This window comes from Equus caballus, chromosome 8 (genome assembly GCF_041296265.1).
Source record: "Equus caballus isolate H_3958 breed thoroughbred chromosome 8, TB-T2T, whole genome shotgun sequence".
Taxonomy (NCBI): domain Eukaryota; kingdom Metazoa; phylum Chordata; class Mammalia; order Perissodactyla; family Equidae; genus Equus; species Equus caballus.
The window spans coordinates 29,058,354-29,081,526 of NC_091691.1; the positions used below are offsets into that span (position 1 = coordinate 29,058,354).

At 41.9% G+C, this 23,173-nt stretch overlaps 1 protein-coding gene across 5 annotated transcripts in view; it reads left to right on the forward strand.

Moving 5' to 3' along the window:
• Nucleotides 1-23,173, forward strand: part of GLT1D1 (glycosyltransferase 1 domain containing 1) — a 100,522-nt gene that overhangs the window by 29,136 nt on the left and 48,213 nt on the right. For all 5 annotated transcript variants that reach the window (XR_011441396.1, XR_002809801.2, XM_023647333.2 and 2 more), the window contains 4 exons: nucleotides 4,783-4,888; nucleotides 8,378-8,429; nucleotides 19,499-19,535; nucleotides 21,442-21,498. Coding sequence is in view for 3 of the 5 variants with exons in the window: in XM_023647333.2 (XP_023503101.2) it covers nucleotides 4,783-4,888; nucleotides 8,378-8,429; nucleotides 19,499-19,535; nucleotides 21,442-21,498 (252 nt within the window). In the remaining 2 variants the exon portion in view is untranslated. The remainder of the gene's footprint in view (nucleotides 1-4,782; nucleotides 4,889-8,377; nucleotides 8,430-19,498; nucleotides 19,536-21,441; nucleotides 21,499-23,173) is intronic.

The window sequence follows — 23,173 nt, forward strand, 5'->3', positions numbered from 1 at the left end:
TCTGTGCTTACATATTTTTGTGACCCTGCCTGAACCATCCCAGTGAATTGTTTTCTGGCAATAGGGGTGATGTTCCTGAAAGTATTACTCCTGGGAGCTACTTTCTGCTAGACAAGTATATGGCTTCGAATTCTGTTGTGTGTGTGCTGGGACACAGAGTCTGAGGTTGATCTCAAAATGTGAAAGAAGCATCCAGTTTAACTTTCCTCACAGAAGCCAAGATAAAGTCTGCACCTCTTATAGCTCAGTAGGAGCCTCTCAGAGGTCCTCTCTGACTGTTGTCACTCCTTTTTCAGTCACAAGGCTGCAAGCACTGAGTTTGGTGTTTCTCTTGATAATAAGATGTATTGCTGTTTATAAAATTATATCTGTTATTTATTTTAAAATGTCTTACACATGTACACGTGGAGTATATTGTCTTCCCACAAGTGGGATTGCTCTGAATATTTCAGTACATATCTTAGCGGTCTTTCCAAATCAGCCGAGCTACGTCTGCCTTATCCGTTTTCATGGCTGTGTGACATTCCACTGTAAGGATGCACCTTGTTTATTAAAAATCTCTCTCACTTTTAGCTATTCCAAGCAGTGCTGCAGCATCTTTGATTGTGTTTCTTTACTTCATTATGTGAGGATGTCGGTGATATGAATTCTTAGGATAAACCTGTGGCCAGAGGACGGTGTGTTTTTCATTCTGATTGACACCGACAGATTGCCCTCCAGAGAGGTTGTTCGGGTCCATGCTCTATAACAGATGGCAAGGACCTATTTCCCCTCACTCTGGTCAAATCACTGGGTTGCTTTTCCCTTCAAACTTTAGTTTTTCTCAACTTTACCATTCTTGGCTTCTTTTTCAAATAAATGGAGGAAAAGCACAAAATCATCCAAAGTTTTGCTTCTCTTAAAGAAAAGAAACCCTCTCTAAAACAAACCTGTTGCACAGGGGCAAAATGAATTTATTGTTCAATCTGACAAATATGGCTAAGTGAAGCAGCACTACCTTAGCAAATGTAAACTTTATTTGTTTATTCCTAATTGTTGTCTTTATGGAAATTAACATCCTTTATTCCTAAGGATGGTCTCTTTGAAAGTGGTACTCTGTCTGAGTAGCATAACATAAAAAGCATCAGGACTGTTGTCCGTAGTAGAGAATGCTCTGCACCTCGTGGTTTCCCCTGGACAGTGTATCTTGGAGCTCCTCTGGACCGCTTACATACACAGAGCTGCCCTATGCTCATAACTGGATGTGCGTTATTTCATTCTGTGGCGGCACCATAAATTTTAAAGACAGTCCTCCATTGATTAAACTGTGTTTTTAAATATATAAGCATTTGTTGATTTTTTTTTTATTACATAAGTAGATGGCTTGGAAACTTCATAAAAATACAAAGAAGAAAATATGGCACCTGAAATTTCACTACCCAGAAATGACCACTTGTTTGTGTGTGCTTGTGTTTGGTTTTATTTATTTTGTATTTTTGTTTAAAACTAGATTTGCAAAGAAGATACACTCTTACAATATGAACTTGCAACTTCTTTTAAAAGTATTAATTGACTGTTTCCCACATGCTAAGCACTTTAAATGCCGAGATGCTGCTGTGTCTCACTCCCGTTCTCGCTCTCTCTGTACTTTGTGTGTGTGTGTTTAAAAATTGCAGTCATGGGGTGGCCCTGGGGCTCAGCGGTTAAGTTTGCATGCTCCACGCTGGTGGCCCGGGGTTTGCCAGTTCGGGTCCCAGGTGTGGACCTACACATGACTTATCAAGTCACGCTGTGGCGGCATCCCACATATAAAATAGAGGAAGATAGGCAGAGATGTTAGCTCAGGGCTAATCTTCCTCAAAAAAAAAAAAAAAAATTGCAATCATGTTATAGTTTAGTAGCCTGTTTTTACCTACTACTGTGTTAAGAACATTTCCCTTGTCACTGACTGGTGTTATACAACATGATTATGAATGGTCACGTCTTATTTCCATTTTTTCCCCTCAACTACATGATTGTTGTAATTACATGATTGTTGATAAAATGTAATGTACATCATTACTGTTGTGTTGAATAGACTTCTGCAGAAAACTCTGGAGCCCATTTCCTTTAGGATTTTCTAGAAGTGGCAGTGCAGGATCAAAAGGTACCTGCATGTTTAAGGCTCTGATACATTCTGTTAAATAATAAGTAGCCACATTTATATGGCTGTGCATATTAAATATATCTAAATAAAACCATAACAACGTGGACAAACAGAAGTTTTCTTTTCTTTTTAAAAGCGGTATTTACTGAGTGAATAATGGACCAATTACCATGTGAACTTGGAAACAACACCCTGTCTTTGTTCCCCACCTTGGACGTGTCTGTAAGATTTTGACACGCCCGCCCTTCCGTCTTGCAAGTGTCTGGGAACAGACCATCACTACTTTCCTTATCTGAGATGGAGCAGAAGCTGCTCTGATGCTCTGTGCCTCCTGGGCTCTCCTTCATGCACCCTCAGTGGCATCCAGAGAAAACTGGCCAGTTAATCTGACCTTGGCAGAAAACTGGAGGAGAAGTGTTTTGATGAAGCTCTTCCTGTTTCTTCTCAAGCATCTCCTTTATGCCTGACCCTAGTAAGGAAGCAAGCAGCGTCAAGTGGCTGATTAAGAAGCCGGGTTCTGGAAACTACGATATTTTTCTCAGCAGACTACTAGGAGTGACACTTTTTTTAGCATAAGCACTGATTTATGAAATGGTACCAGTCACTTGGGTGGCTCTGAGTAAATGCACTTGGGAAACAGATTGTGTGCTACTTCTTAGGCTCAGTTCATTGCAACAAATGCTGTTTGCGGACTTAACTTTTATCAGGCATCGTATTGGGAGCAAGGAGTACAAAAATTAATAAGATATGGTTCCTATTCTCAAGGATCTCCTGGTCTACAAATAAATCCTAATGCCTCAAGATACATGGCATGGCAGTAGGTGTGGGGGTGGGATTTACTTCTGAGAGACTTGGAGAAGGCTTCAGAAAGGAGAGGATGCCTGAGTAAGGTTTTGAAGGGTCAATAGGAGTCAGTAAACATATTTTAATAGCAGATGACTTTTAGAATTTTTCAGTCTTGTTATGGATGCATTGCTGTTAAGACTAACATGCTGCTTATTGAAAGCTTTGTTTTCTTAACAATAGTATGAGCATTGAAAAAAATGGAAAAGTAAACGAAGTAGCCCACATTCCATTCTTCTAATTGCTAATTTAATTCAGAGAAGTTCTGGATTTACATAGTTAAAAACTTCTTCAGTGTCAAGTACAGTGACACAAGCTATCGCTTATAGCGTCCACTCTGCACCAGGTGTGTCGTATGTAGTGTGTCTTTTAATTCACAAGGGAGTCAGCTAACTCTTATGTCTCCGTTTCACAGATGAGATGACTGAGGTTCAGAGAAGCTGAGTAACTTGTTGAAAGTCACACATTTGCCAAGTGGAGAACCAGGATTCTAACCCAGGGCTGTCTGGTGTCAAAGTCTGTGTTTTTCCCCCAAAATATGATGTGATATGTTTGAGTTATTGCTGATTGGCTTAATGAACTAGAAGGGCTGGTCATCTTAATTATTGGGTGTTCTCATAACTTTTAAGCGGCTTCTTTGATATTCAATGTATATCTTTCAGGGATCTATTTCTCTCTCTTTGGTAATTTCCCTGAAAAAGACTTTCGCTGCTATTTTCTTTAGCCTCCTTCAGGAGCAGTTTTTATTAGGAGAAACTTTCCTCTGTGGCAAGGGGATGGTGTATGAGTTTCCTCTTGCTGCTGTAACAACTTACCACAAACCTAGTGGCTTAAAACAACAAGCCTTTATTATCCTGTAATTCTGAAGGTCAGAAAGCTGAAATGGACCATACTGGACTAAAATCAGAATGTTGGCAGGGCTGTGTCTCTGTTGGGGGTTCTTGGGGTGAATCTGTTCCTTTGCATGACAAAGCAGTTGCATGCCAAAAAAATTCTAAGGCCAGTAAAAGGAAAGATCAGTATCTTTTCACTCAAATATTGAATCTCAGTAGAGATGGCTTGTTGGAGAAGTCCCAGGATGAACTCAAGTTACATCTGTCCGTTTGGTGGTTTGCTGGCCATCGTCTCTTTTGAAATTTTTAGTTGACCTTTGGAAGTCCTTCTGGGGAGTTGCTTTTGGATGAGCACATCATTTCCCTTGATCCATGCACACTCGTGCCTCCCATGTCTCCCAGAATAAACATGCTCTGTGGCGAATCCTTTCACATTTTACACACGCAGCATCTCGAATAGTTTTGGTTCCACTCTAGTTGCGCCCTCCATGACTTATCATTCCTGTCCAGTGCATGTTCCTCGCAGATAGAGCTGTGGGGTCTGAGCCGCCTGCGTCTGCCTCCCAGCCCCTCGCTAGCACGGAGCCTGTTATTATGATCAACAGCAGGACTAAATTTGAAGTACTCTTTTTATGTCATAAACCCTATTAGTTCCAGATTAGCCCATTTCCTAGGAACGAGAAGCTTGGCTTTGATAGATGGTGGCTAATAATATTTTCAATTTGTTAAAATTTAAGGCAAATTGATATAAAATAGTCCTGACAGTGGTGGGCGGTGTCTCACCTGATTAGCTCCCGTGTCGTATTTATAATCATGATCCCTATTCTACTTTTCAGGAGAGTTGGATACAATTAAACTAACAACAAAACACGGTCCCTGTGTTCTGGGAACTTCCGTTTTTAATATCATTGCTTTGGGATGGGTAGGCAAGAGGTGTTTGCAAAACTAAACTGCTTCATTAACTATTCTAACCATTTGCAGGTCATGGAATTCCTTTTGGGGTCATCTTTGGTGGAACTGATTTAAATGAAGACGTGAACCAGGGAGAAAAAAACAAAGTGATGGGGAAAGTCCTTGAAGAAGCCAGGTAAATACTTGAGAGGATTTCACAGGAGTTAAACATTTAACTTAACCCTTTTGCATGGAGTTCACTGAAACGAAGTTTTAAGCAAGTTATTGCCCTTCAATAATTCTTTGACTACAGTTAATATTGGACGAACATTCTTAGAATGTTCTGCACGGTAGAGGATATAGAATTGTGGCTTTTCAAGAGATAATAATACAGATCAACTGGAGTTTTATTAGCACCCAGATTAGGATGGACTTTGCATCAGATTTGCCCGAGTAGAGTGTTTTTGACTTGGTTCATGTCTGTACAGATTTCTGAGCTGTATAAAAACCATTGTGAGAAGGGCAACAAACTGGATTTCTCTGTGGGGTCCCTAGGAGCATTTGGGGCAGGACAGTTATTCGTTGAGGGGGGCTGTCCCGCACATCCCTGACCCTGAACACTACGTGTCAACAGCACCTGCCAGGTGCCGCAACAACTTAACACACCTCCACATGTTTCTGGCCCCCGGGATGGGAGTGGTCTTGGCCCCTGGGTGAGAATCAGTTTCGGAGCTGTACTTCCCAGTCTTTTTCATGTTAAGACAACTTAGAAAATGGTGATATTTGTACAGCGGTCTGCAGTGAACTAGAAGGCTCGATGGGAAAAAGAGAAAACCCCGTTTTCTCTGTATAACAAATACAATGATGATAGTTAACAAGTAATGATAAAAGTGTACAAATCCTCTATGTTCGCATAAAAATTGTGGAAAAAAAAGAACTAATGAAATCAAAAGAAAAATTAAATATACACGCGTACCCAAAGCAAAGAACTCTTCTGTCAATCAGTATGCAGTGATTGACAGGCTGTCTGAGAGATTCCACAGAAAGGCTGAGATGGTTGGACGTGGTCTGTCCCTCCCAGCACCCACTGCTGCTGCTGCTGATGTGGAGAATGCCTCACCTGCCACAGGACCACCCTGAGCTCAAAGTTTACCCAGAGCCCAACAAGGACTATTGAAGCATCCTTTCAACTCTTGTAAATCTTTGAATCCTTGTAAAAAATAACAACCAAAAAACAGGTGGTCAATTTTAAGTGGACACAGTGCTTTATTAATTCTATTTTGAAAAAAAACCACTTTATTGAGGTGTGATTGACATACAAACAGCTATGCATATACAACTTGATGAGTTTGGAGATAAGTGTACCCCCGTGAAACCGTCACCACAGTCTGTACCATAAACATATCCATCACCTCCAGGAGTTTCCTCCCGCCCTCTTTATTATTATTATTTTATTTTAATTTTTGTGATAAGAACATTTAACATAAAATCTGCTCTCTTAGCAAATTGTTAAGTCTGCATTGCAGTGTTGTTAACCAAGGCTCTATGCTGCACAAGAAAGCTCTAGGACTGACTCATCTTGTACAACTGAAACTTTGTGCCCCTTGACTACTGCCTCCCTGTTTCCCCCTCCCCTGAGCCCCTGGTAACCACCATTCTACTCTCTGGTCTATGGGCTTGACTGTTTTAGATTCTTGTGTGGGTGGAAGCACACAGTATTTGTCCATCTGTGTCTGGCTTACTTCATGGAGCATAATGTCCTCTTGGTTCATCCATGTTGTTGCAAATGGCAAGATTTCCACCTTTTTAAAGGCTGAATAGTATTCCACTGTATGTACATACCACATTTTCTTTATCCATTTGTCTGTCAATGGATATTTAGATTGTTTCCATGTCCGCATAGATGGCCAGCCATCAGTTTTCTGTGGCTCCTCTGTAACCCTCTCATGGCTGAGAGGCTGTGGTCAGGGAATCCAGAAGTCATCAAGTCTCTCTGTAACTGGACCATTCCTGGTCCACGCCGAGGACAGTATTCCAGGTTCTATTGTGCAGCCAAAGGCTCCCTCTCCTCTTTTTTTTCGGTAAGGTAGCTGTCAGTCTTGCCCTTAAAACTAGGGTTATCATGGGATGCCGTTGCATTTCAAGACCCTACTTCTTCCTGAGGTCTTCCTAGACATAAACGTGGTGATACAAACTTTTAAAACCAGAGAGTACGCTATTGAGTATTACAATAAATAGACGTATTAAAACAGTTGGGGCCCACCTTGACAGGTGATCCATCATCATAGGCTTTCTTGATGTTGTTGTTCTCATATTCCAGAAACTTGTCACCTTTAGATTCATGCAGTTTGTAATGCAGTGTCTTACAGAAGGAAAATCATTCTTCTTAGTAGAAACAATATTGAATGAATTCATCTTATAGTATTATCATTAGCATTCTTCATTGCATTGTTATTAAAACACACATTGATTTTTATTTTGGGGGTTATTGATTGAAGTTGATGGGCAGGAGAGTGACATGATTCATAGATTTCTTGTCCAACACAATGTGACACACTTTTCTATAAAACAAAGTATTGAACTTGTCTAGCTTTATAATGTGTGTTTCATTTTTAATCAAATACCTTTAAATGGTTATATTTTTCCCATAAGGTATATTTTTGAACTTTTTTACTATTTAAAACTTTTTCTTACATGGTGTAGTATTTGAACTTATTTTAGCATCAGCTTTTTGACTTATAAGTATTATAATAAGCATTTGGTAATTATGAATACCAAAATTGAATAAGGAATGTTTGAAATTTGTAGAAATTCTTTTGTGAAGGATTATCCAGGTACATATTAGAAAAACTTAATATTGCTAAGCAAATGAGCAAAAGAGAGTTTGTATGATATGAATTGCCTCACAAATACTTTCACAATTAGGAAATATATAGCACATGATAGGTCAAAGCATGTGAAATTGCTGTTTTGTAGGTCAAAAATGGTTGAATATAGGTAATTACTTATGGTTTTTGAGCTGCAGTGTTACTAAAGGTGGTGTTGACAAACCGAATCATATGTCAAGTGAGGTTATTAATTTGGGTGCCCAGATCGTCCCAGCTGTGGCCATTGGGGATGCGTTGGATTGACTCCTCTGTCCTTTTGATGTGCCCTCACCATTTTTTGAGCATTTTCTTACTTTCTGGCGCCATAAGATGTTCCTGGTTCATCCCATGTGTCCCTGGCCCTACTTGTGGAAACAGCCGTTTCTAATAAATGTAGACCTTAGCTCTCATTAACCACGGGCCATTAGTAAGTCTTGAATACCTTAGCAGAGTCTTCCTTTGGTGAAGCCAGTGGACTGGGTAGCCTGCCCTTGGCCTGCCCTTGGATATTCAGAGTAGATTATCTAAATTCCTTGCTTCTCTCCTGCATCTGGCGTTCCAGCTTTATCTCTGCTTCTCTGACCTGGCTTGGGAGGAACAGGAAGTTGGAGCTTCATTTGTTTATTTCTTGCATGCACAACTTTGATGTGAGTGGAGATTAAACCTAATGGCCAATAACCACGAGTAACAAAGACTGATTGCACTTTAAATTCAGCTTCTTACCTTGTCTTTCACAATTTGTTCCAAAGAGCTGTGTCATAGTTATGTTAATTGAATTCTGCCCTAATTGTTTTCATTATTTTTGCTCATTTTACTAGATTTGCTGTCGCTTTCACAAAGTCAATGGAGGAAATGGCGCAAAGGCAGTGGGTATGTGTTTATTTTGTGTTGTTATTTGGGTTGTGCTGGGGAAGTTGCAGAATCGGAGAGTTGAAAGGCCATTTTATTGGAACTGACAGTGTTCCCGTCAACACTGCCTATTGGAGCCATTGTAGTATTATGGATCCCATGTATTGATGTTTTTTGTTTGTGTGGATAGTCTTAAAACTTCACTGATTTTTTTTTTTTGATGTTGTTACTGAATAGCAAAAATAGCCCAATGGTCAAATCTTTTAATGTTTAGTCTGTTTTCTTTTTACGTGCTCAGATTGGGTGATTCACAGGCTGCACTATGAATGTTGCAGCATACTCACATACGTTGAGCTTAACGATCTCTCAGGTGGTGGATGGCATTTCCCAGGTTGGACTGTTTATTTGAAGAGCTTTAAAGAGTAGAAGACTTTGTAGCTCTAAAAATTAGTTGATTTATTGACTTTTGTATTCATTATGACTGAAGGGGTGGGTGAAATGAACTGGGGGGAGTCTTGAGTTCTCAGTGGGGGTTATGTGAAAGCATGGCGGAGCTGGTGCCTGTGAAACTAAAGAAAAAGCCCCCCGCAAGGTCACGTTCTTCTGGTGGACTCTAAGCCCGAGGCCACTGTCTCTTGTGGTGAGACTGCAGTGAGCCTGTCACCAGCATCGCTGGTCTCTGTGCTTTGCCAGCTCATCTGTCGTGCGCAGCACTTCTGCCCTATCATTTGTAGGCATTGTTCCAGTTGGTATTTTACAGGCTATGCACATTCGTTAGAGAATTTCAATTTGTAAAATGTAGTGCCTGGAAGCTGCCGCGTTGGGACCAGGGCAGAATGCAGCCATCTGTGGGACTGGTGGTCCTTTACCAAACTTCAGGATACCGTGCGCACATGATCCTGAAGAGTCACTGGTCCGGAGCTCGCCTTCTCAAAGCAGTCGTCTGAACCAGTCGTTCGGAGTGGGGTCTGTGGACCCCTAGGGGGCCCTGGCACTCTCTCAGGGCTGCCACAAAGTCAGACCTGTTTTCATAATGATGCTAAGATGTTTTCTGCCTTTTTCACCATTTGAAAAGCATGATGGCTAAAACTGCTGACACTTTAATGCTCATGGAGGCAGTGGCACCGGTCTGCTCTGGTCCTCATTGGTTTTTCACTGCCACCCATTTGTAGTTTTAAAAACATCACTTAAGAATCTTTTTGGTGAAGCAATACAAATTATTAATTTTATTAAATATTAACCTTAGAATACGTGTGTTTTCAATGTTCTGTGTAATGAAGCACGAAGTTTGCATTAAGCTCTATGCTGCATTCAGAGTGAAGAATGATGGTTATTTTGAGAAAAGGCCTTTGTGTGGTTGTTTGCAACCTGAACTAGCCACTTTTAACACGATTTTTATCTGAAAGAATGGCAGACAAACTACAGTCATTCAGACTTGGGCATTAGGCAGTCATTTTCTTAAAAATGAGTGAATTGAGCCAGCCGCTTCAAGAAAAACAACTGGCAGTATTTGTTGCCAATGATAACATTTGACTTGTTGGGTAAAACTTAAAATTTTGGAAAGCCGCCATGAGGTACATCACGGCCTTCCTGATGACATCAGTGCTCACATGAACAAACTTGATTTGGGGGGGTGTTGTGTGATGAAATGTTTCAACAGTTGGAAGGTCTGCATCACTCAGTAAACCAGTGTTTTTAAAATGACGAATACGTGGCATTACAGAATCACACGTAGACGGAAGATCCACTCAAAGTGCCAGAGAGACCACCGGACTGTAACGCAACCAAGTGTGAAGCAATTGCAGGCTCCACATCGCAACTAAGCTTTAAGAAATTACCGTTTGTTGACTTTTGGTGTAGTATCCAAGAATAGTACCTATAATGACCTGAAAAGGCTGTTGAAATGCTCCTCCCCTTTCCACCTTCCCATCAGCCAGAGGCGGGATTTTCTTTATACAGCTCTGTCAACACCACGTATTGAAACAGATCGAATGGACAGTAGCTCCGAGAATCCAGCTGTCTGCCCTCCAGCCAGACACGAAGGAAAGCTTTCACCAGTTGAAGCGTGTTCCTTCTCCATGAACTGACTGCCCTTTCCCCAAACTTCTCCATCTTAAATGTCCCCTTGTCCCTAAATCGTATGATCCTCCAAGATTGGTATAGATGTGTTCACTCACTGGATCAGTTATTTTTTACCACATAATAAATCATACTAAATATAGTGCCTTAAAACACACATGTATTGTTTATTCTTTGTGTTGTCTGGGCGTTTCTGGCCGGCTCAGCTCAGCCAGGCTGCGTAGTCCGGCGTGGCCTTGCTAGTGCCTGGGGCTGAGACAGCTGGGCAGCTGAGGCCTCTCTCCGTGCGGTCTGTCCTCCTCTTTGAGGCTCAGGGCAGGAGAGCCCGTGCCGGTGCACCAGCAGTCTTTAGGCTTCTGCTGTGTGGTGTTTGCTACTGTCCTGTTGGCCAGAGCAAGTCAAGGAGTGGAGATCGAGTCTCCACCTCCTTATGGGGGGCTCTTCACGGGGGCCTTGCAAGGGCACGGATGCAGAGAGAGGAGGGACTTATGTCTATTTTAATAATCTGCCGCACTTAGAGCTTGTCCCTGATGGTTATAAGCCCTCTGTGTGTAACTTTTCTCCCCATATAGTCATGAGCTCCTGAGGACAGGGGCAAAGTATGGTTCTCTAGTGGGTCCCCAGAGGATAGCATACTACCTTGTGTTCAATAAATACTAGTCAAATTGAACTGACCAGGAATGGATCTGTCTTTAGCTCTTTCATTATAGAATCTTCCAAGCTTATAGAAAAGGAGCAAGAATAGTAGCCTGAACCCCTCCATACCCACCACTTACCATTCTTCAATTCTTACTTAATCTACACTCATTTTCCTCCACTCTTATATACACACACACATGCTTTTTGTTTTCCTGGAGTTTTTTTTTCCTCTGGGGAAGATTTGCTCTGAGCTAACATCTGTTGCCAATCTTCCTCTTGATTTTTGTTTTTTCATATGTGAGCTGCTGCCACAGCACAGCCACTGACAGATGAGTGGTGTGGTTCCATGCCCAGGAACTGAACCTGGGCTGCCGGAGCAGAGCTCTCTGAACTTTAACCACTAAGCCATCGAGCTGACCATGGGATATTTTTAAAACTCATAGCCATCATGCCATTTCGCCTGCAAATATATGCCATTTTACCTGTAAATGCACCTTCATGAAGACTTTTCTTAACACAAGCACCATGGCGTGGATAACTTTTGTGTGGAAAGACCACAGCGTGTAAGGAAGAAATAAAGAAGGACTCAAGAATATTAACATGATTTAAATTTCCTTTTTCAATATATTTTGAAGGCATTTGGGTGCAGAAAGGGAGAGGATGGAATCTTTGAGTTCCAAACTCAATGACTTAGAGACAAATATTGGACTTAGAGTAAATATCCAGAACGTAGCTCACAGTGTGCGGCTGTCCTTGGAAGAGCGCTCAGTTGCAGAGACAGATCGAGGGGTCATCAGTGGCGAGCTGATCACTGAAGCATGAAAATGATTGCTCTTAGATGAGTTTAACTTTTAGGTGTAATGATGAGAAAACTACCAAATGCACAGATGAATTACATTTGGGGCAGGCTTCGCAGAAATGGTAATAATATCTTAGCCATGTGCTGAAAGAGGGAGCATCTTACCTCTCAGAAGTGAGCTGGCCATTTGCCGTCACTCGGTGGTCAGCCACCCAAGATGACTCCCATCCTGGGTTAGCAGCCTTTGTTTTCAAAAAGACACTTCCAAATATAGTAACAAAGCATTTGACAAAACAATGGAGAAGGCAGCAAAAATTGTTTGGTCTTGGATGGTGATGTGAGAGCCCTGTGATAAGAACTAATAAAAGAAAGGATGAATTTGCTTAGATAGTTTAAAGTGGTAGGAGTTAGTTATTAAATTTCAATGTGCACCTGCTTTTTAATACAGCTTTTTGTACACTTTTTGGTGAGTGATTTTTCAATGAAGTTCAGCGTAATACCTTTATTTGGTTAGTTTTTACAAAGAAAAATGATGTATAAATATATAAAGGTTTATTCCTCAGCCATATTTAGATCATCATTTTAGATGGATTTTTGCAGAGAGACTATTGATGTATTCGGAACAGTGGTTCAGTTTTAGAGTAAGTCGTGCTCTTCATCATCGAGTTGCTGGCCTTTGTATTCAATGTCGTAGTCTTTATTTTAGGAGCAGCCTTGGCTCAGGTCGCAGTCTGGTTAATCCTACCTAATTATTGTCAAATCAGAACCAAACTTCAGTAATCCCAGGTTAGAAAGATTTTTGGCATTTGCTTCTTATTGCTTTCGTGATTTCAAAAGAGCGAATATATATTATGTAGCATTTTTGTAGATAAATGTAGTTTTGAGCATAAAATCTGGTCTGAAACTTGTGTCTCCTCAAACTTCATTTAAATGAGAAGACGCGTAATCAGAGGCACACCCTCGATCCCAGTGCTGCTCATAGAAATATAATGCAGCCTGCAAAGGGGAGCCGTGTATGGAATTGGAAATTTTCTGGTAGCCACATTTAAAAAAGTAAGTGGAAAAAAGAAAAATTAGTTTTAATAAGATTTTTTGTTTAACCCACTGCCTGGAGTTAGCCAAAGTGCAGATTTGGAGGGTTCTGTCCCCAGGACTGCCCTCACTTCTGGCACCAGCTGCAAGTTCAGGGAATTCCCAAACTGCCCTGGAGTCTGATGATTTGCTTGAAGGACCCACAGAAGTCACCGGGGGTTATTATGCTCGTGGTTAAGGTTACTGCTGGGAAAGGGTAAAGGCCAAAATCAGCCAAAGGAAGAGATGCACAGGGCCAAGCGTCCATCACCTTCTCTCCATGGAACCAAGACATTTTACCCTCTGGTTACTGATCTCTGACAGTGTGCGTGGAGTAGTGCCGATCAGGGAGGCTCACCTGAGTTTGATGTCCAAGGTTTTTATTGGAGCTTCATTATGTGGGCTTGATTGATTAGTTGATTGTCCCCATGATTGAACTCAGTCTCCAGGTCAACTGACAGCACTGGACCCAAAGTTTCCATCTTAGATCACCTGGTTGGTCACCAGCCCCCACCTAAGACTATTGTTGTGGCTGGCCCCACCCTAAACAAATACACATCTCAGGTATCACATAGAGTATTTCCGAGAAGCTGCAGGTAAAGCAGACCGCTCCTTGGCCAAGGCCAGCTTCACTACTGCACACCCACTGTATCGAAAAATCTGATTTCCACGTGTAATCAATATAAACATTACTAATGAGCATTTCACATTTTTTGTACTAAGGCTTTGAGATCCAGTGTGCATTTTACACTTGGGGCACATCTCAGTTTAGACCAGCTCCGTTTCAAGCACTCGATAGCCTCGTGCAGCTGGTGGCTGCTGTATCGGACTGCACACACACACAAGTGGGGAGTGACCTGGTTCAAGACTGCTAAAATGCACGCTCATACAGTTTCTGGTAGTGGGAGGCGTATTAACCGAATGGGCCGAGGAAGGGTTTATTGTGGGTACCATGGTTAATTTCAGCCCTCTGAAAGAGCTCGGGCGCCCCTTTAGAGACATTATGTTGGAGGAGGCATTTACGATCCTCTATCTATCTCTGGCTGACTCTACACAAATTAGTTTGATTGGATTTCAATAAAGATGGTTTCATTTTACCTCTTTTAATTTGAAATGCCCTTGTTTAGGCTCGGTCGGTATTTTTTGAGTGTTGTGATTTATATCAGGCTTCATTTGGTGTCATACCTTCTTTGTAAAGCGCATGGTCCCAGTGGGCTCCTCACCTGGTCTGCTGCTCTGTTGTTAACATTTATCACGCAAGTTCCACATTGGTCATGTTTTGGGATAACATTGCTCTTGGTTTGTGATATTATAACCTCAATTTGGAATTTTTAGGAATTTGATTCGCTATACATGTCTAACTGTGATATATGCATTGTGGAAATGTGAAAGTTGTCTATGTAGAATTTTGGTTTCTTACCACAGTATGTAATAGACATTCTGAATGCAAATCTGGGCACTTCTAGTTGTAGCCCAAGTTTAGAATGCTTTCTCCAAATTCACCAGACTTTCACCAGACAGTGTAAATGTTTCACCAAAAATGTTAAAAGCAAATTAGGTCTGTATCTTAATTGAAGGCTTTTCTCTCTGCAGAAGCAATGATTATGGTTTACTATGTTTCCATTGGGTTCAAAATCCCACAGGCCTATGAACAATTTAACTGCATCGCTCACACACTCTTTCTAAGTCCTCTGATAAGAGGACTTTATCTAAATTTGAATGTTTATTCATGAACTATTTTTAAAAATCTTGAGTTTGAGTAAATATTGCTTGACATGGTTGTCGGATTCAAGAGAGCAGGATGATGGCCCACGTGGCCCCTCGGTGCCCTTTGCTGAGGCTAGCACTGAGCTGAGCTTCCTGGTGGTGTTACTTTTAGTGACTTTTTTTTAAATTTGGAAACTTTGAGTCACCACCTTCTGGGGCCTGATTTATCTACCTTGCCTTGGCACTTATCAAAGAAAAATAACTTTCTTGAAGCCATTGTGTTAGGCAATACGTAAAGCATAATTTTACTTTCAGTGTGTACAGATACTCATCAAAATTCTTTTGGAAATTAAAATACAGAAAGCGAGACAGATTTCACTGGCTGTCACACGCACGGTTCGTGGCACAGGTGAGCTCCAAAAGCCAGCCTAGGTGTTGGTGCCAGCCTAACCTGAACCAGCTGCCTCTCGACTAATTGCTGACGTCTGTAGTACACGCATGCTGCCCTCTGACCCCTCGTTCCTTCTCCTTCTTCCTGCATGGCCCACTGCTTTGTTTCTGGTGGTCTCTGAACGTCACGTTGGCAGCAGCAGCAGCCACACAGACCACATCTTTTATTACAGTTCCTACCATAATGGAAACTTGAAAACATTCATCTCGTCGGTTTCATCTTCAGACTCCCTAGTTCGTATGCCGGGCCTCCCGCAAATGCCCTGAAAGAGAAACTCTGGGGACTGATCACATCCTAGGAAGCTAATCATCCTTAATAACTTCTGTTAAGACTGGCTTTCCTCAGAGATTTCCTGATGGAACTGCAAATGTTCTTTGCGTTTTTTTCCCCTATATGAGATCCCTGGGAATTGAAAATTTTAAAAATATCTCTAAGGATGGAAAACTCATCAATTCCAGAGCCCAGATCCTGAGTTCACCTCTTTCATGACCTGGGGCTCACATGTTTCGAATAATCAAAAGTATTGCTTCTAATTCATTGACTCGTAAGGCAGAGAATGGTAGGGGAAGCTTTGAAATAAAATCAGCAATAATTCCGAGTTATTTACTCCATAGATTTAACTGTTAAAAATAAATCTTCCCGGGAACTTTCCCGTTGGCATTCCTATTTCTTGAGCTCCGGACCAGATTCGGCATGTACCCTCCCCGCTTGATTTTGCCCGGGGTCATGGATGGTTTCAATTTCATCTTTACGGCCTGCTCCATGTTGGATCCAGCAGAACTGCATCCCAACTCAGATTTCCTCCTCATCTCATTCATGGGTATCTTCTTTTCTTGAAAAATCTTTTTGTCTGGTTCACTGGCAGGAGTTGAGTGACAAGGCTCTAGCCCCTCCTGATTTTTTGGAACTTTTGTTTTCTTTCCTTGCTTAAAAACAGATTTCTAAGGGAAAAGAGTAGAGGGAGAAAAGAAGACTCGTTTTCCCGTGAAAAGGGCCCAGTTTCTGTGTGTTTTGTAATGTAGGTGTATTTTGAGACCTTTGCATTCATGGGCCGTGATTTCTTTTAAGCGATTTATTACTATTTTAAAAGAACTTTTAACGAAGCCATCATCAGAAGTTGTAATTTCAAAATAAAAATTAGTATTTTTACCACCTGGGGAGCATGAAATTATGCATATACTTCAAAAATAATACATATTGTGGTTTCCACTTGAAGAAAGTTTAATTTCTGAAGGTTATATTAATCAAAGAATAGGAAATCTTTTTTGTTGTTGCTGTCTGTTATTCCATTATAAAAAGGCATAAATTAGCATTTGGGTCTGTCACAATGTCACACATATGTCTAGGGATCTATCCAACAGGACACTGTCTTTTTTACCTGGTAATGGACCACATTAAGTAGTGGTTTCTCAGAGATGTTAAAAATGGAGACTCTTCCCTCACTGCCGGCCCCCCCCCCCCAACCCCACTCCCCATCTTCTTTTTCATTTTATGTATCGATGAGCTAATCTCGCAAGGCAAGTGATATACAAGGACTTTGACTCGTGTTATTTCAAAGCAAGTGAAACAACAATAAATATTGAGCAAAAAAAGCTAATTTGTATTTAGAACACTTTAATATAGAAAATGTTTTTCAAAATCAATATAAGCCAATTGGCTTTTCCAGATTTCTTTTATTACAATTATTAAAAATAACCCAGTTCCAGATTTCTTTTAAGCTGTGACTCTATTTTCTTGATTTGCTCGGATAAGATCTTAAAGTATCATTTATGACATTTTTTTAAAAATCTATATAGGACTTGACAGTTATTTTTCCAGGGTTTCAGTGGATTTTGGAGAAATAGTGCTCAGAGATATGTAAAGACCAGCAGATAAATCCGGAAGTTTCCACAAAGAGTCAATTCATTCTGTTTATAAAGTTGAGATACCCGTTTAATTAGTTAATTTATGTTTGTTTCAAAAGGAATTTTCTTGTAAGGAGCGTTTTGGTCTTAAGTATTTCTAATTGCAGAGCATATTTCTGATGAAAACAGTGGCAAGACCAAAAACTCTATTTTGTCTGACCTTCATGAATCAAATTTATGTAGAATTGCATTGAATATGTTATTGTCAAACTCTTATATTAACTTTAAAGTTAAAATTCCGTGCTGATCTGTTTTTGACGATGCTTTGGCGTCCTTCTTACAGACATTTCCGAGCCGATGTTTCAGACAGGGCCGGCCAAGGAGGAGATGCTCTTAGCCTCCAATGCATTCCAATAAAATTTTCTTCAGCTTTCCGGTGAAATTATAATTAAACAAAAGGAATATTTTAGGGCTCTGAACTTCAATTTCTAATTTCAAGTGGTTGCTATTAGCCGTTTTTCTTTTTTCATTAAAGTCAATATCTTTTTTAGCTAGTAGAGATTGTTGAAACTCTTCTTTTCTTTAAGGCTCACTATTTTAAGGGCATTTTAAAAGGGGCTGCATCCCTGCTGTATGGTGAATTGAGGAGGATAGTCAAGAATTTTAGAAGTCTCAGGGGCTTCTAATGGTTAAATGCAAAATATAGTGCTATGAACACAAGCAAAACCAAACCCAGAGTCATGCCTATGTACCAGCTTCCGTTCAGCTGCCCTGTGATGGCTGGATGCTCCCCTCCCAGATCTTCCCGTCACCCAGGCAGAGCACAGGGTCACCTCCCTCTCCTCCCCATAGATCGTCTCTCCCCTGGTAGGAGTGCATCCCCTGTGGCTTGTTTCCCAAAATGTAAACCTGACTTGAGAATGAAGGTCAAAGTGGATCAGCAGACACATGCAATACCACGGACTGCACATCACCTTAAGGGCCACACGGTGCCCTTCCCCACACATTCAGGTAATGAGCACAGAGTTGTGAATTCTGTGTTCACCATTCACCAGCTAGTTTAGTCGTTTCATGCACTGATCTGATATTCAGGCTACATGACAAATAGGTGCGCATTTTTGGACTTTTTCACGAATATGACTATATCTTTTGATCATTTATGAGAAACAGCCATTGGCACCTACTTGACCCTATAGCAATTTAAAAGTGGATTTTTTGCTCTACTCCTGTTACTTCCACTTTTGGGTCTAAACTTGATTTTAAAAGTATTTATGCCACTATCTCAAGATGAACTTGAAAAGTGGATTCTTCTTCTCTCTGGTAGTTTTGTGAAGTTCCACCAGAAATAGTAAGTTTACGTCTTGGTGAAAATTTCTAGATCAGTCATGCAAGTGCCATCTTGTCCCTTGATGTCAAAGAGGCATTTGATGAGGTCCTTACAGGGTCCATGAGACCAGTCTAGTCAGGTGCCTGGAAGAATCTGCCCCCTGGGGCCTGTTTTCTTGTTAGTCAACATACTGAGTATTCTTCTTCTTCTCCGTCTCCTCCTCCTCCATCCCCACCTCCACCTTCTCCATCCCCACCTCCACCTCCACATCCACCTCCACCTCCTCCTCCTCCATCCCCACCTCCACTTCCACCTCCACATCCACCTCCACCTCCACCTCCACCTCCACCTCCACCTCCTCCATCCCCACCTCCACCTCCACCTCCACCTCCACATCCACCTCCACCTCCTCCTCCTCCTCCTCCATCCCCACCTCCACCTCCACCTCCACCTTCTCCATCCCCACCTCCACCTCCTCCATCCCCACCTCCACCTCCACCTCCACCTCCTCCATCCCCACCTCCACCTCCACCTCCACCTCCTCCATCCCCACCTCCACCTCCACATCCACCTCCACCTCCACCTCCACTACCACCTCCACCTCCACCTCCACTACCACCTCCACCTTCTCCACCTCTACCTCCACCTTCACCTCCCTCCCACCTCCATCTCCATCTCCACCTCCACTTTTACCGTTTCCTCCATCTCCACCTCCTCCTCCTCCCCCTCCTTCTTTCTTCTCCAAAGTTGAGAGAATATACTCGTTCCCTTCAAGGAGGTGTGTCCCCAAACCGCATTTCCCGAAACTCCACCTTTGGCTTCAGCACATGATATGCACCAAACAGGCTCTGTCACTGGCATGTTCTGAGCTTCGATAACTTTTCTACTAACGTAGTAACTCTAAAATTGTACTATTGCGTAATGCCCAATTTAAGGGACTTCTTTCTTTGTGCTTCTTGCCTCATAGATGCTGTATTTTTAATGGGCTAACCCCCATTAAAAGCAGAGGTAACTCTTTGCTCTTATAAAATAACTAGTCTGTGAGTGGCTGTGTAAATGATTCTGTGTGATGTTTTCTAAGAGGACTTTCTTATGACCTTCATTTTATTTCTAAGATGTAATTGTAATGGACTATCGAATTTACTTTTTTTCTTTTTCTCCTCTTTTCAAAAGCCGCATGCTAAGGGTAAGATCTATGTCCAGAGTCAAGGTAAGAATTTTTAAATATATATATATATTTTGAAATGAGCCCTTATCTTTTAGAGACACATACTGAAATGTTTATGGATGAAATAATATGAAGTCTGAGATTTACTTAAAAATAGTAGAATGGATACACTTTTAGTATTTTTTAACATTAAGATAAAAGAGGAATAGGAGAAGTTATCAAAGGATAATTTAAAATGCAGATCACTTAACATTTTCAACCAGTAGAATTATGAAGTGCTCTCTCAATGGTGTGATTAAACCAGGAGAAGGCTCAGCTTCTCCATTTAAGTTGAGTTTGGGGGACCCAGAACCCTTCTCCCTTCATCTCCACCCCTCCCTGCGCTTACCTGGTCCTGCCCAGTGGTGGCCTCTGACATCCTTTCCTGAAACCCCCAGGGTCTCCTAAATATAGCCAGAAAACTGTTCTATTGTTTAAACAATAGGAGTCAGGGAAAGAGTGGTTCCAGAGAAGAGGATATGATGGGAGCCTGCCCTGATGGCCTAGTGGCCAAAGTGCAGTGCTCTCACTGGTTCGGTGGCCCGGGTTCCTGTCACCAGCACGGGCCCACACCGTCTGTCTGTCAGTTGCCATGCTGTGGCAGCGGCTCACACAGAAGAAGTAGAAGGAACAACTATGATACACAACCAGGCACTGGGGCTTTGGGGAGGGGGAAAAAAAGAGGAAGATTGGCAACAGATGTTAGCTCAGGGCAGATCTTTCCCAGCAAACAAAAAAATAGACCACGTAAGGGATTCTAAGCTTAGGCTGGAGCAGGTGCTGAGGCCCAGGTCTCAAGTTCAGGCCTCGTGAGGCGTTTTCCTGGGTGCTGGACACCAGGGCACACGGCCCCTCAGCCCACTTTAGCTGCGCATCGCATCATCAGGGTGCAAATGCTTTAGTGGTTTCAGGGGGATTTTTAGCTGTGGAATCACTTACCAAATAAACTCTTGGAGCCCCCATTTGAAAAAGGATGTGCTGACTCGGTCTGTATAAAGGGCGTGTGTCAGCGTCAGGGCAGGCTTGGGGTTGGCGCCTCCCTCTCCTCTACTGTGGCCTGATTTATAGTCAAGGAAAACGCTGGTACAGCAGGAAAAACCGGGCTTGGGAGCAGCACGTGGGTGTGAAGGCAGCCTCTGCCGCCTATGCTGCCTCACTTTGAACACCGGCCAGCCTCTGGGACCTCAGTTTCCAGCCGGATAGACTGGAGGAGTCAGCCCGCCCACCAGGGCCTTAAGAAATTCCAGGCTTGTGGTGAGGGTGCCCACCCAGAGTTGGGGCCCAGGGCAGGCGTGGAGCAGACGCTCATCAATTAGCTGTCATTCATATTATTCACTGTGAATGACAGCTTGACAAGTGCATTGGACAGGTGCTTAGACAACTTGATTTACATTTCATAAAATTTCAAATTTTTTCAGTTATCAAGATAATCTGTTAAATGTTGCCACTGAATTGTCTATGTCTTAAAATGTTCAATTTTCTAGAGAATTTTAAGCTTAAATCTGCCTGAGGAAGTGACACAGATAGCAGGCCATCGTATGTGATTTGGGGGGGAGGTTAGAGATTTTAAGTAGACGTGAGTTCTCTCTGGGGGCCGTTGGAGTTTAGCTGGGAACATTTTAGATGCCTGTCGCCCTCGTGCATTTTATAGGAACTTGGGCCTCCTGTGACCTGGAGGCTGCCGGCTGGTCGAGATGGGGGCTGGGAGTGGTGGCTCTTCTCCCACTGGGAACCCGGGGGTTCGCTGTCAATCTTATAGGCTGGAGGATTAACGGGAATTCAGTGAAGCGCTCAGAGCTCTGAGTTCTTTTTAAGAACCAAGTATGACCGTTATATAAACGTCCACACAAACTACCTGGTTCTGTCTCATCCCCATGAACTTTGTCTTTCTATCTTTCCTCTGACCCAGGAATTGCAACAGTCCCGAACCCCGCCTTTGACTGGGATGCCTTCCTTCAGCGCTCAGGTGAGAGGTGAGACCTCATGGGGGTTTGACCCAGGGCATCATGTCGGCCGGTGTCATTACTCGTTAGTTTCACAGCGTTTGGAAGACGCGGCTGTCGGGTCACAGAAATGCACTGTTTTAGGGAGAACAGGGACGGGGAAGCATGGGTTGGAGCAAGACAAGATTTGGAGAACAAACGCAGTTTCCCCGTGTTCTCGGAGACGCCGGGGGTGGCATCTCCTCGTGAGGACCTGCCGGCTGGAGAGCAGGAGGGAGGGGGCCACGGCCCTTCTGACGTGCTCGTGGGACATGCCTCCCCGTGTGTGTCCCACTCCAGGTGGCATTCGCTCCTCAGAAGGACACCAGCCTCGTGCGTTCCTGTCCCTTTATTAGTGACACACGCGATGAATGACCACCGTAAAAAACACGAGAAAGTGGAGACCAGATACAGAAACAAAAATTGAAGCACTTGAAATCTCAGCACCAAAAAGGGACTGCTGTTAATGTTTTGATGTGATCTTTCTCAACAATTTTCCACATCTATGTAAAGATTTTATGTATTTATATATAATTATAGATATATATCTATAGATATTGTATCTATATTATATATGATATCATATATATTGTATCTATATTATATATTTTTGTCTTTTAAAATCATTATATAAAATAGATATAATATAGTAACATAATTATAGATCTGTATATGGGTATATTATAATCTAAATATAACACATTATTAAATATAATATATTATATATAATTATTTTTAAAAGACAAAAATACAGTCAACCTATACTTTCTGCTGTAACCTACCTTATTTATTCATTATGTCAATAATAATATGAGCTAATTTGTCATTCTTTAAAAATTTCTAACATAAAATTTACATGTAGTGAAATACAGAGACTTCGAACGTAAAATTAAATGAGTTTTGACAAATGTCTACACCCGAATGCAGAGATCACCTTCCTCCCGCTCAAGAAGTTCCCTCGTGGGCTCTTCCGCATTTAATCCCCGTGGCCTAGAAGAGACCCCTGCCCCAGTTTCTATCATCCATGACAGAAGTTGCATTCCATTGTATGGACATACCACCAATGGTTTATCCGTTCTCCTATTGATGGATTTTTGAGTTGCTTCCTATTTTTAGCTATTATAAATAAAACTGCTCTGAACATCCTGGTGCAGAGATTCTGGTGAGCTGTGTTTTCATTTCTCTTGGATAAATGCCTGTAAGTTGGCTAGCTTGGTTATAGGGTGCATATTTGCTTAACTTTGTAAAAAAAAACAGCCAAACAATTTTCCAAAGTATTGTGCCGTTTTATACTTCCATAGACGTTGATGAGAGTTCCGGTTACTCCACATCCTTGCCAACAGTTGGTACTGACAGTCTCTTCAATTTTAGTTATTCAAGGGGGATGGTGAAATCATATCTCGTTGTGGTTCTGATTTCCATTTCTCTGAGATGAGCGGTGTTCAGTACATTTTCACGTGCATTTTGGCCGTTCATGTATCTTCCTTGGTGAAGTGTCTAGCCAAGGCTTTTCCCCAATTTTTTAATTATGTTGTTTGTCTTTTAATTCTTGGTTTGTAGGAGGTTTTAAAAAATATATTCTGGGTACAAGTCTTTTGTCAGATACCTATATTGTGAATATTATCTCCCATTCTCTGGTTTACCTTTTCGTTTTCCTAA